At 48.6% G+C, this 15,696-nt stretch overlaps 1 protein-coding gene across 1 annotated transcript; it reads left to right on the plus strand.

Annotated features, from left to right (window-relative positions):
* Positions 1–50: 50 nt before the first annotated feature.
* Positions 51–15,482, plus strand: LOC310699017 (peripheral-type benzodiazepine receptor-associated protein 1-like). The gene is made up of 5 exons (XM_083520605.1): positions 51–761; positions 11,275–11,382; positions 12,400–12,528; positions 12,824–13,000; positions 14,053–15,482. Exons 1-5 carry the CDS (start codon positions 561–563, stop codon positions 14,341–14,343), a joined length of 906 nt encoding a protein of 301 aa, XP_083376731.1. The 5' UTR covers positions 51–560; the 3' UTR covers positions 14,344–15,482.
* The last annotated feature ends 214 nt before the right edge of the window (positions 15,483–15,696 follow it).

A 15,696-nucleotide genomic window follows, 5' to 3' on the forward strand; every position in this document is an offset into this window, starting at 1 on the left:
CCGAGCGGAGTCTCTCTCTCTTTCATCCCCCCCCCCCCCGTCTCTCTCTCTCAAAAAAAATTCCGATTATTACTATTATTGCAGATCGGGGAAGGGGAGGGGGCGGCGGCTCCCTCCCCACCCTCAGTCCTTCTTCTGAGCCAGGATCGGGCCCAGCTGCCTCTTTGGAGGGGGGGACCCCCCGCCCCCCCATATCCCCGCCTGGTGACAGCAGCGCCCGCCCTAGCCAGCCGGATTCGCTGCCCGCATCTCCTTTTGTATGCGGCGAGGGGCGGGGAGGCGCCAGCCCCCGCCTCCGCCTCGTCCTTCCTCCTCCCTCCTCCTCCGCCTTCCTCCTATGCTAAGCCCGCGCCAGGCGAGAGCCGCTCGCCAGCATCTCCGGCTGGCCAGTCCTCTCTCGCCATCCCTGCAGTGAAAGGGCCGCCCAGGGATGCCTTTTCAGCTGTGATGCCCCCCAGCAAGCGGCTGGTGGAGCCCCCTGGTCCAATCCTGGCAGCAGCATCAGACACCCCCGGATTGGTCCCTTGGGTGCTGCCGCTGTCTCCCCGACACCCAAAGGGATGAAGAGGCGGGAGGAGCCCTCTGCAGAGAGCCAGCAGGGAGCCATGCCGGGCAGCGGGGGTGCTGGCAGGGGGGAAGGCGTGAGGGCAGCCCTCCAGGAGGAGGAGGAGGACGAGGAGGTCCCAAGTTGGGGGTCCTCGGAGCAAGCCCCCCCTGAAAGCGCCGCGCTCGGGCACTGCCAGGTGCCCGCATCACCCCAGGTAAGATCAGCCGGCATTTGGGAAGGAGGGTCCAGCGTTGTGATTCTTTTAGGATCCATGGAAGAGCCTCCTCCTTCCAAGGCAGTCTATCTCTATGTTCCTGAAGCCAGCGAGAAACCCGGGGAGGGTCGCGTTCCGTAAGCACCTGGCTGTCCAGCATTGGAAACAGGTTACTGGGTCTTTGACATGCCTATGGAGTGATAACATCCAGCTAAGTCTTGGGAATGCACTGGAATAGTTAGATGTGCTGGTAGTTGCTTGCTTAGATTGCCTCCCCCAAGGGTTAGACAAATTCACGGAGGATCTACCTCCTCATCCCAGGGCAGTATACCTTCCAGGCTGTTGCATCATCATCATCATCATCATCATCATCATCATTATTATTATTATTTTATTTTGTATTTTCCTTCTGAATATCCTTAAAGGATCTGGCTGGTGACGAAGCTTTGCATCTTGGTTTCCACAGACAGTCTCTTCTTTATTCACTCCCTTGATGGACTCTTGATTTTCATGACCAGGCTGCCAAATTAAAATCATGCCATTTTTAAATGAACTTATTGGCATGCATTTAACTCAGAGATCACCCATTTTTTAAAAAATGAAATTACTGGTATGCATTTAATTCAGAGATCACCCATATTATTATTATTTTAAAATTAAATGAATGGCTTGCATTTAACTCAGAGATCACCTAGACAGATAGATAGATTCCCTATCAGGAATATCTTTCTCCCCACAAACCTGTAGCTGACGAACGAGGGATGCAGTAAAGTCTCCTTCTTCACAGCCATGAAGGAGGAACCATGTTTTCCCCACGTTGTAGCTGAGCTGCAGAGACACTGATGGTTCTAAAAACCCTGTTGAAAAGGCAGACGCCCCCTCCCCACGCTTCCCAACTGGGGTTCACAGCCAAGCAGTAAGAAGCTCTTGGTTGAGGGCTCTGTGGTTCTGGGCTCCCTTCTCTTCCGTGGAAGCAAAGGAGAAATCTGCAAGCCATGCTGCCTCAGTGGAACACCCATCTCCAGAGACAGTATACCTGTGAATCCCAGTTGCTGGCGGCCAAATAGGAACCTAAGAAGGGACTTCTGGATTCGGCCAGTGCCCCATCTACTCCAGCATCCTGTTCTCACAGTGGCCAACCAAATGGGAAACCTGCAAGCAAAACCTGAGCCTTTCCCCCTCCTGTGGCTTCCATCAATTGCTATTCAGAAGCAATTGCTGCCTCCGACTGTGGAGGCAGAACATGGCCATTGTGGCCATCAGCCATTTGTGGGCTCAGCCCCACATCTCCTACTTGTGGGCTTTCCAGAATAGGCATCTTTGTGGCTACTGTGAGAACAGAGTGCTGCACCGGACAGACCTTTCACCTGGGCTCTTTTTATCTGGGAGCTGGCCATAGCTAGGTATCATTGGACTCCAAGCACTCGTCAGCCCCAGCCAGCAGGACCAATGGTCAGATGTGATGGTAGGAGGGGCTCACAGCTTCTGGGTGGCACCATGGTGACTATCCCAGACCTGCTAAGTGTCCTAACAGGTTTGTGAATAACCACCCATACGAGCCTAGTAATAACTGGTTGGGGCAAGCAAATAGCCAGGGTTTGTGCATAAGGCTATAATGTTCCTGGGGCCCCCCAGCTGTTGGTGTTGAAATGATTCATGTTTCTATAAATGACCTTATGGACTAGTAGTTTCTTTTGGAGGGGGGGGTGAGGCTGGCAGCTTCTATGGACATCTTTGCAAGTTTACCTCTCGCATGTTTGTCCTCCATTATCTCAATAACTGCTGCAGCACCTGTCTTTGATAGAAGGCAGCTGATGATCTTAAGAGTCATAGAACTGTAGAGTTGGGTGGGATCCCAACCCCTTGCAAAGCCAGAATCACAGCTAAAGAATCCTTGTCCAACCTCTGCTAGGAAACCTCCAGTGAAGGAGAGTCTGCCACCTTCTGAAGTTATCTTACTATCTGCCAATGGAACTTGGGGCACAGAGTCCTCAGAGGACAGTGGCTGGTTTAAGGCCAGCTGGTCAAGTTGAGGTGCCAAACAGGGTCCCTTTGCAGCTCTGGATGTGTAGCTCAGTGGCAGATCATCTGCCTCGCATGCAGAAGGTCCCAGGTTCAATCCCCAGTGGTGTCTCCAGATAAGGCTGGAAATATCCCCTGGCTGAAACCCTGGAGAGTTGCTGCCGGTCAGTGTTGGCAGTGCTGAGCTAGATGGACCTGGCTGAGGATGGGCCACAGCTCAGTGGCAGAGCATCTGCTAGACACGCAGAAGGCCCCAGTTTCAATCTGTTGTATTTCTAGATAGGCCCCCTGTTTGCAACCCTGGAGAGCCACTGCCAGTCAGTGTCGACAATACTGAACTAGATGGGCTGACTATAAGGCAATCTGATGTTCCGCATACCCATAACCATTATACAACACTTCCTTTTGGTTGTTGCCTGAAGTTTTTCTTTGCGGTTGCCACGATGCTGCTAGATTGTTAGGGAGGGATGGGGGCCTTGTCCTCCCCCAGTCAAAACCGTTGTCCTGCCCTTTCAGCATTTGAGAGACCCCCAAGTTGTTTATGAGGGGCAGCAACACTCTGGGGGTCTCTAGTGCAGAGAAGGGTCTTTCCTGAACTCCCCCCCCCATTTTTTTAAAAAAGACCAGGAGCCAAGGTTTGAATCAGAGACATTCTGCATGCAGAGAAGGTGCTCTAACACTGAGCTACAGCTTAAGAATAAATTAAGGGATCCACCTGAAGGTTGGGCTCTCCTCTGAAATAAATTAAGATCATGGTGTCTGGATCAGGCCCCAAAGAGGCTCATCTAGTCTGGCACAGCAGCCAACCAGAGGCTTCTGCTCCCAGACCCCCCAAGCAGGAAACTGAGGGCAGCAGCAACCCCTCCCCACTTTGAAATCCCGGGAGAGGCAAGGCTTTGATATGCCATTTGGCCAGGGAGCTCACTGGACGACCCTTGCCTGGGCTAGTCAGCATCTCTCAGCCTAACCCACCTCACAGGGTTGTTGTGAGGGTAAAAGGAGGAGGGGAAGAGCCATGGGCAAAACCTTGAGATCCTTGAAAGAAAAGGTGGTGTATAAATTTAAGAAGTTGTTGTTGTTGCTGCTGCTGCTTCTGACAGTGGAAGGAGTACACAGCTAATAGCCATCAGCAGCTTCCGTCATGAATTTGATTCATAGCATTATAGAGTTGGAAGGGACCCAAGTGGCCATCTAGTCCAACCCCCTGCAAAGCAGAAATCACAACTAAGGAATGGTTTCCAAGCTGTCCAAAATGAGGAAAGGGTGTCTGTGGCTACTAGCCACGATGGCTCTTCTCTGCCTTCACAGTCAGAGGCAGTGATGCTTCTGAATACCAGTTGCTGGAAAACACAGGAGGGGAGAGGGCTCTTGTGCTCGAATCCTGCTTGCTAGTTCACTGCTGTGAGAACAGGATGCTGGATTCGATGGGCCCTTGGCTCTTCTTCTTAGTGCCCTTTTCATCATTCACTGGTGACTTCGCCCCTTTGCAATGGGGAGTTTGGACAGAACCAAGAATCTTCCTCTCTCAGGCCAAGCTCCTCCTGCGGCTGTTGCAGTTCTGCAACGCTATACAGCTAAGCTTCCATTCTCCACCCTGGAGAGGCAAAGAGATGACAGCCTGTTCTTTCACCCTGCCGGCTGGCAAAATCTCCGCTCCACCGGGTCCTGTTTTTTGGGGAGAAATTGGGCTGGTTCCTTCCCGCTGCATCCCTGCGTCACAGCGAAGGAGGCAGGGCCTGCGTTGCTCTTTCCAGAACAGAAGATGCTTCTCCCTCACCTTAGAATGGGGTGATCTTGCAAGGAAGCCTATCAGCTGTATGGGAAGAGCACCCCACCTCCCCAGATGTCTGATTCTTATTATGTTAAAGTCTTCACACACACCCCAATACAAATCCAGGGAAAAATGAATATTTTTACTGCTGAAAAACTGGTCTTCTAGAAGGTCCAGGGAGGGGGTAACCTTGCCACAGGTTTTGAGGACCTCTGGTCTTAGGAGCAGGGGTCAGCCACCCCCTCTCTGGACTGCCGCCAAGTCTCATTTTGGAGGAAGTTCTTTCACTCTTCCATATCCCAGGGCTTGCTCGAATGGGGCCAAACTGGTCGAAGGCACATAGCAGACCCTCCAAGTGTCCCTATTTTCCAGGGACAGTCCCGGATTTATAGAAGCCATCCCGGTTTCTGATTAGATCCCAGAATGTCCCACTTTTCCACTGGACCTCCCTATTTTCATCAGAGAAATGTTGGAGGGTATGGAGACATCTGAACCACCTGAAGGCAGTTTTTAAATGCTTAATGTTTTATTATGCATTTATATATGTTGGAAGCTGCCCAGAGTGGCTGGGGCAATCTAGTCAGGTGGGCAGGGTATAAATAGTAAAAGTAATAGAAGTAGTAGCAGACACTCCGTGTCCCTCTCTTCCAGCGACGTCCCTGATTTAGAGAAACCGTCCCGGTTTCTGATTTGATCCCAAAATGTCCCACTTTTCCTTAGGATGTCCCTATTTTCATTGGAGAAATGTTGGAGGATATGGAGTTATGAGATCTCCTGAGCAAAGGAGATAAGTAACTATACAAACTTTAGAAGACATCTGAAAACAGCCCTGTATAGGGAAGGTGTTTTTTTTTAGTGTTTAATGTTTTATTATGTCTTTAGGCACTGTGGATTAAACCACAGAGCCTAGGACTTGCCGATCAGAAGGTCAGCGGTTCAAATCCCCGTGACGGGGTGAGCTCCCGTTGCTCGGTCCCTGCTCCTGCCAACCTAGCAGTTTGAAAGCATGTCAAAGTGCAAGTAGATAAATAGGTACCACTCCGGCAGGAAGGTAGATGGCGTTTCCGTGTCCTGCTCTGGTTCGCCAGAAGTGGCTTAGTCATGCTAGCCACATGACCCGTAAGCTGTACGCCAGCTCCCTCAGCCAATAAAGTGAGATGAGTGCCACAACCCCAGAGTCGGTTACGAAGGACCTAATGATTGGGGGTCCCTTTACCTTTTTTATATATGTTGGAAACTGCCCAGAGTGGTTGGGCAACCCTGTAAGATGTGTGGGGTATAAACAGTAAAATCATCACTATGGAATGGGACATCCCTATTTTCATCAGATAAATGTTGGAGGGTATGACATAGGAAGGTGCCAGATGCTTGGCTCATCTATCTCAGCATTGTCTACACTGACTGGCAGCAGCTCTCCAGAATTTCAGGCAGGGGACACCCCCAGCCTTACCTGGAGTCGCTGGAGATGGAAGCTGAGGTCTTCTGTATGCAAAGCAGCTGCTCTGCCAGTGAGCTGAGAACTAAGTAAGAGTCCACTCGTCCTGCTTCTGGAGAAAAGACTTTAAATGGGAAGCTGCCTTCTCCTGTGAGCCATGCTGGTCTTCCTTTTTTATTGTGTATTCATGATTAATTCTACTCATCGTGGTGTGATGGTATTAGGGTGGTTAAGCTCTATAGGACCCCACTTTCAATACTGTGAAGTTTCTGGCGTAAAGCTGAAGATTTTCGGGGGTTTTTAAGGGAATGGGGGGGGTGTCTGCCACTGTTTCAGATTTCTGCATTTCTTCAGCTTATATAATACAGGCTGGGTTGATAATGGGAGCCGGGAGGGGGGTGTCTGTGTGTGTGTGTGTTGGAGCTTCTCTTAAGATATGCTTGCAGAGAAGGTAAGCCTTAAAGCAGTGTACATTTCAGTGCTTCTGGGTGTTGCAAATCTGAGGGAAAGAAGGGAGGAGAGGTGATTTGACCTCATTTTCTAGGGAAATGGTGGGAACAAGCAATTGCGTTTGTGTGTCTCCCTTGAGCATTAAAATTCTCAGAACTGCCTTTCTAGTTGTGGCTACTGAGCCTACTTCTTTGTCTGACAATGCTCAGTCAATGAGACCTGAGTCAAAACTGTTTTGCCTGTGCCTTTGGTTATATCAAGGAGATAATATTATCACTAATTTATTAATTGCCTTCTACTCAATCATCTCAAGGTGCTGCATGATGCAAATGGAGACACCAAAGACACAACTTTTAGTGTGGCAGCACCTACACTTTGGAACTCCCTGCTTAGTGATAGCAAACAGATATCTTCACTGTACTATTTTTTGGTGCCTGATGAAAAAAAATCTTGTTTAGAGATGCCTCCTACCCAGATATTTAGAAAGCTGGTGTAGTTCTGATCTGTCAGTTGTCATTTTAACTTTCTGAAAGTTTTAGATTATTGCTGTCATATTTTCTATTGATAATTTTATCCTTTAATTTGTTTGTTTCTCTTTTACAATCCAGTGGCATATAAATTTTTACCAAATAAATAAATAAGTTATTGATGTGTGTTTATCTACCAGCCGTCTCCAATCCTGCTGCCCTTCTCCTGATGTTTTGGACATAACACTTTCCATGAAGGCAGTATGTCCCAATTTTCACAGATGTTGGGAATTATAGTCCAGCAACATCTGGAGGGCCACAGATGTTCCTCACCCCTGATACCTAGCCACTCTGCAGATGGTATCCCAACTGCTATTATGACAGCTGCTGTGCTGATATGACCATTTGTGGGGTTTGAGCAATGTGGAACTCCTTGCTACAAGATGTGGCAATATACGAAAGGAGATTAGGCGAGTTCGTGGAGGAGAGGCCTGCCAACTGCTGTGAGTCGTGATGGCTGTATGGAAGCAGCTTCTGAGACAACCTATCCCTCAATAGTAATTGTGGAGGAATAGCAGCAGGAGAAGGCATTGCTTGTGGTCTACCCAGAGGTAGAGAAGCTGGATGTTGGGTTAGATGCATCCCCTTGATCTGATCTACCTGGACCTTATGGGATAAAGGAAACTAAAACGAGTTGTTGTTTTTCAGATTTGCAACACTCAAACACCTGTTCTCTATCAGCCAGGAATATGGGGGGGGGGAGGATCCTGTCCAACATTGCCACAGGAGTAGGAAGGGACTCTAGCTCAGTGGGTACAGAACCTGTTTTGCATGCAGAAGGTCCCAGGTTCAGGCCCCAGCGTCTCCAATTAGGACTGGAAATGTCCCTTACGTAAAACCTCGGAGAGAGGTGCTGGCAACCAGTGTAGGCAATCCTGAGCTAGCTGGATCAATGCTCTGATTTTGCACAAGGAGCTCCTATTTATTTCAGTTTTTTCTGCAGGACAATGAGAACTAGCATCTTACGTTGGTTTTAGAGGAAGGGTTCAACGTGTTCATGGCTCAACGTGTAGAGCATCTGCCTTGTATGCAGAAGATCCCAGGTTTAGCCCCCTAGGTAACCCCTCCCCGCCCCACTTTGGGAATCATGGGCTTACACGGCTTGGAAAAAGATTATATCCACACCATACATGGAGAACACGTTACTTTCCTCCAAAGAATCCCAGGAACTTGCGTTTTGAAAGGTTGCTAGGAATTGTAGCTCTGTGAGGAGAAAACAACTCTCCCTCTTGCCCCAGCGTGCATAAAATAAGTGCATTTGGGGACACATTTCTTGGCTGGGGAGCTGCTTTGCAAAATGCAGATAAGTGCACATTTTGAAGAAAGGATGTTTCTCACTCGACATATCTGTGAATTAGGTAGGCCCGCCCTTAAATGTGAACTAACTCAAACTTTCCCCTTCTCCCTCAGTTTCTCCCTTCGTAGTTGAGGACCTGAGGGCAAGGATGAGCCGCTTGAGCTCTCTGCCTTGCGCAATCCAGATAGACCCGCTGCGTTTCCACGGAGGCCCTGCTCCACTTTCAAAGGTTACCTTGCCCTCCTCGTTAAACGTTTGCGCCAGATTTGTAGTCTGCGCCTGTCACTTCGAGTCATTATCCTCGAGATGCCTTCTGGTGTCACCGCTTCCCGGAATCAAATGGTCCGTCCTGTCACAGGAGCCTGTGCCAATTAGTTTTCGTTCGGTGAGGTTCGACCTTGAGCGCCGGAGATGCTTTTGAAAGCACTCGGTCATTTCACAGGAAGATCGTCTCTCACCAGTTTAAAAAGAATTCAAAGAGGCAGTTAAGTGCAGGAGAGAAGTTGCAAATGGCAGAAGCTGTTAGCGCAGCCTTTCCTGGAGTGGCACATTATTTCCCATCATTCGAGGCAGCTGCTGGGTTTTTGGTTTTTTGTTTAATACAGTGGTACCTCGGGTTACATACGCTTCAGGTTACATACGTTTCAGGTTACACACTCCGTTAACCCAGAAATAGTGCTTCAGGTTAAGAACTTTGCTTCAGGATAAGAACAGAAATCGTGCTCTGGCGGTGCGGCGGCAGCAGGAGGCCCCATTAGCTAAAGTGGTGCTTCGGGTTAAGAACAGTTTCAGGTTAAGAACGGACCTCCGGAACAAATTAAGTACTTAACCCGAGGTACCACTGTAAAGGTAATAGAATCTTAGAATTGGAAGGGATCCCCAAAGGTCAACTAGTCCAACCCCCTGCAACGCAGGAATTGAAGCCCAAGGATCCCTGCCAGATGACCCTCCAACGTCTGCTTAAAAAATTCCAATGAAGGAGAGTCCAACACCTAGCGAGGGAGTTTGCTCCACAGTGGAATTGCTCTTACCATCAGAAACGTATTCCCAATGTTTAGTCATAATCTCCTGTTTGCAATTGTGTTTTGTTTTTTTAAACCGTTTTATTAGCAATTTCAACATAACAACATATCAAAACATATCATATTCAATCCCCCCTTTCCCCCCACCCCTTCAAACCCACCCTCCCCTCCCCCAGAGACTTCCCTCAGCTCCTTCTCTCTGATTTATCAGCACATATTATTCTCTGCATGTTATAAAATTATACAAATCCTTACATTATCTGTCTCCCATGTTATCAATCAATAAATTTGTGTACGTTTATTCAAAACCTGCCAAGGAGTCCAATTCATTTTGTTGTCTTTTTAAGTAATGTGTGAAAAGTTCCCATTCTTCTTTAAAGTCACACTTGTCCTTATCTCGCAGTTTGTATGTCAATTTAGCCAGTTCTGCGTAGTTCACCAATTTCTCTTGCCACTGTTCTTTTGTCGGGGTTTCCTCATTCTTCCATCCTTGTGCTATCAAGACTCTTGCCGCTGTTGTTGCATACACAAATAAATTCTTTGTTTTCCTTGGCAGGTCTTGTCCTACAATCCCTAACAAAAATGCTTCTGGTTTGCTTTTTTTACAAATGTCATTTTAAACATTTTCTTCAATTCATTAGATATCATTTCCCAATTTTTTAAAAAATTTCTCTACATTCCCACCACATATGAATTTCCTGTTTGCAATTGGAATCCATCAGTTTGGGTCCTCCACTCTGGAGCAGCAGAAAGCAAGCTTGCTCCGTCTTCTCTGTGATGTCCGCTCAGATATTTGAAGATGGCTCTCATAACTCCTTTCACTCTTCTCTGTATGGGGTTTTCTTATTTCTTTTCCGTTTGCCACCGGATTACAACAGTAAGCAGAATCTTACAGCAGCCTCCCCACCATGATCCTCCAGAGGTTCTGGACTCCAATTCCCATCAGCCCCGGTCATTGTGGGGAAATACCTGTCACTCAGTGGCAGGAGATCTGCTTTGCATGCAGAAGGTCCCAGGTTCAAACCTCAATGACATCTCCACGTAGGACTGGGAATGTCTACTGCCTGTAACTCTGGAGAGCCACTGCTAGTCAGTGTAGACAAAACTGGATTAGGTGGATTGATGATCTGACTTGGTGCAAGGCAAGGATGATGGGAGTTGTAGTCCAACACGTCTGGAAAGCATTAGCTTGGAGCCAGGTGCCATTCTGGAATTCATATATGTCTGTCTTGCATTCTAGCAGGGTGGATTAATTCTGTGCTGTTCTCTCAGCCACTGTCCAGATTCTGATCTGCTTCTCTTCCCTTGGATTACCAGCTGTTAGGTGCTTGAATTGAAGATCATTCAGTAGCCTGTTTAATAAACCTGCCATGCTAACAAGATCTGGGTGGAACCTCAAGTTTAGACAGGCAACAGCTGTTTTATTATTTATGCACATACAATTTTGTAACAAGAAAAAATAAATAAAGACAGAATTTTGGGGGGCAAACTGTTTAGAGGTCATTTGTTCAAGGAAACAGTAAATACATTTTGTTAAATAAACAATAAACTGGAAAACTGGAAAAATAAATTCTGCATCAATCTGACGTTTGACAACAGGACAGTTACTGGGTGTTGTTCCTTTGATTTATTAAATGCCCTTCAGCAAAAGGTCTCAGCAATTCTAAAAGTCAACACTAAAAACATTTTAAGACGTATTAGAGTCACAAGAAGAAGGCCGGTCCTAAAATATGTATATCATTGTCAGGTGTCAAAGTCCAGGGTAAAAAAGGTTCCCTGTCTCAGTGTGAAATGGGTGTGGCCAAAGGAAGAGGGGTGTGGCTGAAGAAAGGGGGTGTGGTTAGAGAAAAGGGTGTGTCCAAATGAATTGGGGTGTGGCTAAAGATGTGGTTGTGGCTAAAAGAGGGGGTGTGGCTAAAAGACTGAAGCAAAAGTACATTCAAGAGATCTTTCTAAAACATGCCACACACTCTCTCTCTCACTTTCCAGTACGGTGTGAGTTACCGCTGCCTCCTGCGTCAGAACCAAGTCCTCCTTACAGCGCTGGAGGAGCTGCAGTCCCGCTGTGCCGCCCTGAAGAAGGAGAACAGCCTGCTGGTGAGGAGGCGCTTGGGAGCGGGAAACCTTCCAACGAGATCAGGCAACACCAGTCTTCCCCAACCTAGTGCCTTCCAGAGGTTGTTGGACTACAGCTCCTATCAGCCCAAGCCAGCATGGCCATGTGATGCTGAGGATGATGGGATCTCTTGTCCTAAACATCTGGAAGCAACCAGGCATGTTTAGGAGAACTTCCTCCTGGCTGGCTGGAATCCCGCAGTCCAGATCTTCCTCATTTTCTGACTTAAAATACTTCCACCCCACTTTATAGCAAGCTTTCTTCCAGTTGGGGGTCACACGTAATCTGTATGGGGTCACCAGATGACTGTGGGATGGGCTTAGGTCCATGGTGGGCAGGGCCAGAAGGAAACACCATCTATGCTCCTTAGGCTCACTCAGCTAGGAGCTGCTGCCTGTCAGTGTAGACAATACAGTGGTACCTTGGGTTACAGACACTTCAGGTTACAGACTCCACTAACCCAGAAATAGTATCTCGGGTTAAGAACTTTGCTTCAGGATGAGAACAGAAATTGTGTGGTGGCAGTGCAGCGGCAGCGGGAGGCCCCATTAGCTAAAGTGGTGTCTCAGGTTAAAAACAGTTTCAGGTTAAGAACAGACCACCAGAACGAATTAAGTTCTTAACCCGAGGTACCACTGTACTGGGTCAGACCTGTCACCCGACTCAGTTTAAGGCAGCTTCCTTGAACCATGAGGTCTGGAATCTTAGCCCAGTGGTAGAACATCTGCTTTGCAGGGGCTGGGAATGTCTGAAACCCTGGAGAGTCGCTGCCAGCCAGGGTCAATGAGCTACACAGGCTAAGGGTCTGCAACCTCTGCCTCGTGGCAGGGCCAGCCCAGCAATTACTGCTGAGGACTCAAACCTCTTTCTTTCTTTCTTTCTTTCTTTCTTTCTTTCTTTCTTTCTTTCTTTCTTTCTTTCTTTCCTTCCTTCCTTCCTTCCTTCCTTCCTTCCTTCCTTCCTTCCTTCCTTCCCCCTTCCCACTTCCCCTCTCTCAGCACAAGAGCTGCTTCCCAGAGACTCAGGAGAAAGTGAGGCACCTGAAGAGGAAAAATGCTGAGCTGGCCGTCATCGCCAAGCGCCTGGAGGAAAGGGCCCGAAAGCTCCAGGAAGCCAACCTCAAAGTAGTAAGTGCGAGAAGAAGGTGCCTTGTGGCAGACATCCCCCACCACTGGTGTAGAAAACATTGAGGCAGGTGGACCAGGGATTTGGTTTAGTAAAAGGCAGCCTCTTGTGCCCGTATCTAGAATCATAGCATGGCAGAGTGGGAAGGTACCTCAGGGGTCATCTAGCCTAACCCCCTTCATTACAGCCAAAGAATCCCCAACAGATTCCAAACCCTGCTTAAAAGCCTCGAACAAAGGAGAACCCAACACCTTCCCAGGTAGTCTGCTCCACTGCCTTGTTCTCTTTCTGCTGCAGGTCAACACCCCGGTTGCGGTGAAGGGCTCCTGTGCGGGACTCTGCAAGAAAGCACTGGCCCGCCAGCGGGCTATGGACCTGCGCGAGCAAGCCAGTGTGCTGCTGGCAAAGGACAAGCAGATCAACGCCCTGCAGCAGGAATGCCAAGACCTGCAGGCCAAAATCACGTCGGGAAAGGTGAAGGTTCCATGCAGAGATATCTTGGGTTTGCAGAGGGGTGTGTTAAGTGTGTGCGGAAAGCAGCCTGGTGCATGGAGGCCCCCGGAAAGTTGGGCCAAAAATGGTTCAGAAAGCAGCTCTCTGCGGTTTCAGACCAGGGGACTAGGCAGCCCTTTGTAGAGAGATGCTGTCAGGATTGGGCTTTCTGCATACAAAAAAAGATACCCTACCCTTTCCTCAAACTTGACTTAATTCCTTTAAAAAGGGTTAATTCTGTTTGAAATGATTTTTATACAAAGTACCGAACAGCAGGCAGCAAGCGCTGCCTTTACAGTCCTTTAATTTGGAGAGGGATGCTTATCGTACTGTGTGGAGTTCTGGTCGCCTCACCTCGAAAAGGATATTGGAAAAGGGCCACCCGAATGAGAAAAGGGCCACCTGAATGACTGAGGGATGGAGTGACTCCCCTATGAAGAAAAGTTGCAGCATTTGGGACTTTTTAGTTTAGAGAAAAGGCGAGTAAGAGGTGACGTAGAAGCTTTTTAAAATTATGCATACCATGGAGAAAGTGGATTGAGAAAGGTTTTTCTTCCTCTCTCGTAACACTAGAACTCGTGGGCACCCAATGAAGTTGGACGTGGAAAGATTCAGGACTAATAAAGTACTTCTTCATGCAGTCTGTGGTTAAACTATGGAACTCCCTCCCACTGGAGGCAGGGATAGCCATTGACCTAGACACTTTTGAAAGAGGATTAGACACATTCATGGAGGAGAGAGTTTTTATGGCTATTAGCTCCAATATCGATGCTCTGCCTCCACCGATTACCAGTTTCTGGAAACCACAGGAGGGGAGAGTTGCTCTTGTGTTTGGATCCTGGTTGCTGGTTTCCCACAATGGGCATCTGGCTGGTCACTGTGAGAACAGAAAGCCAGACTAGATGGTTCATTGGCCTGATGCAGCAATCTCTTATTATATTCCCATGTCCATTGAGGAACTGATTAACCAGCTGAGATTTCTTCAAATCTGGAAGCAACCCTATAGGTGATGGTGATGGTTTATGTCTTCCTAGGAAGCTTCTTCTCCTTGCCTCCCACTCCTGGACTTCCACCACCTGCTCCGAGAGTCGCAGAAGGAGGTGCTGCGTCTACAGAGGCAGATTGCCTTGAAGAATTTCAAGGCATCCCTGGGCTCTCACAGCCAGGGGTCAGGGGACGCTTCCTTGGCATCAGTCATGGGCATGGGGTCCCCTGCACCAGCCCTGCCGGCCTGCTCAAATGGCTTTTCTCCTTCAAGGGTCTCACGGCAGCGAAATGTGCTGTCCTCTGCAGTGGAGGCAGTGAGGAAGGTAAACTGCTTATAGACTTGCACTTCAAACTTCTGTGCTTATTGTTAAGTCCCGCTCATTATTATCACATTAGATGCAAGTGCACGTCCTTTCTGGTTTGCTTTGTAAATAAGACATTTGGCCAGGTTTCTTGCAGGGGGACATACATCAAGCATGTACATCAAACATGCAATGAACGTTGGATGATTAATTAATTGAATTTGTATACCGCCCTATACCCACAGGTCTCAGGTAGTTCACAAGATAAAATCACAATGTAAAAACATATAATACATAATAAAAACAAAACAAAAACAACACAATAATCCCCCCCACCCCCAACACATTTTAAAAGGGCGTTGGATGTCAATCAGCCCAAAGCCTGGTTAAAGAGGAACGTTTTTGCCTGGCGCCTAAAGGTGTACTGTATAATGAAGGTGCCAGCTGAACCTCTCTGAGTTTTTATGTAGTTGTGGCTTCTGCCCTGAACTGCTAGATCCAGCGGGTGCTTTTCGACTAAGTTTTACTCAGAGCAGATGTACTGAAATTAATGAACATGACAAAGTTAGGCCCATTAATTTCAGCAGGTGTACTCTGAGTAAAACCGAGTTGAAGGCTGCCCAGTATTAAAACAAAAGGTACCCTCATCAGGTCTCTGTCTTGCATAAATCTAAACGTGGTGATCATTATTACAACAAGAGCAGGAATTTATCATTCTTATTACAATTAATTTATTAAACCACCGCCTCAAGGCAATTTACACACGAAACCATGAAGAACAGTTAGATTTCATCATTGCTTTGCCCTAAGGTAGAGTCTAAAAATGCTATCGTGGTCGCTCGGTATGCCTGGGAACTCTGAGACACGTGAAGCCGCTTGAAGAACGTGCGAATGCTAACAAGGGAGGGAGGTTTCGTTGTGGGGTGGGGAAAGGGCTGCCAACCTCGCCTACTAGCTCCTCTGATGCCCTCGGGCGGCCCTTTCCAACCCCAGCCCGGACCCGCAGGGCCGCGATGTCCCACTGCCGGCGGAGGGGTGGGAGGAAACGCGGATGCCCACCCTCCCGCTTGCAGCCTCCCGAGAGCGGCTCCTCCTCCCCCTCCCTTGGCGGCGAAGTGGTTCAGCCCCAGCCGACCAACCCGCCCAGCCGAGGCCGAGCCAGCGCGGAGCTCTCCGTGGTGCTGAAATTGGGAGCAGCAGGTAGGAGCCCGGCGCTGTCCGGCGGGCCAGGCCTCAGCGCCCGCTTGGCCGAGCAGAGGGGAGATGGGGCTGGAAAAGGACCCCGGAGGGAGGAGGGTGGCTGCAGCCGGCCCTCCTGGCCTTGCGGGCCGGCTCCCCTGCGCAGGATTCTGCCGGACTTTCAGTGCCGTGGGACGTCATCATGGAGTC

This window comes from Podarcis liolepis, assembly GCF_965112155.1.
Source record: "Podarcis liolepis genome assembly, contig: HAP1_SCAFFOLD_310, whole genome shotgun sequence".
Taxonomy (NCBI): Eukaryota; Metazoa; Chordata; class Lepidosauria; order Squamata; family Lacertidae; genus Podarcis; species Podarcis liolepis.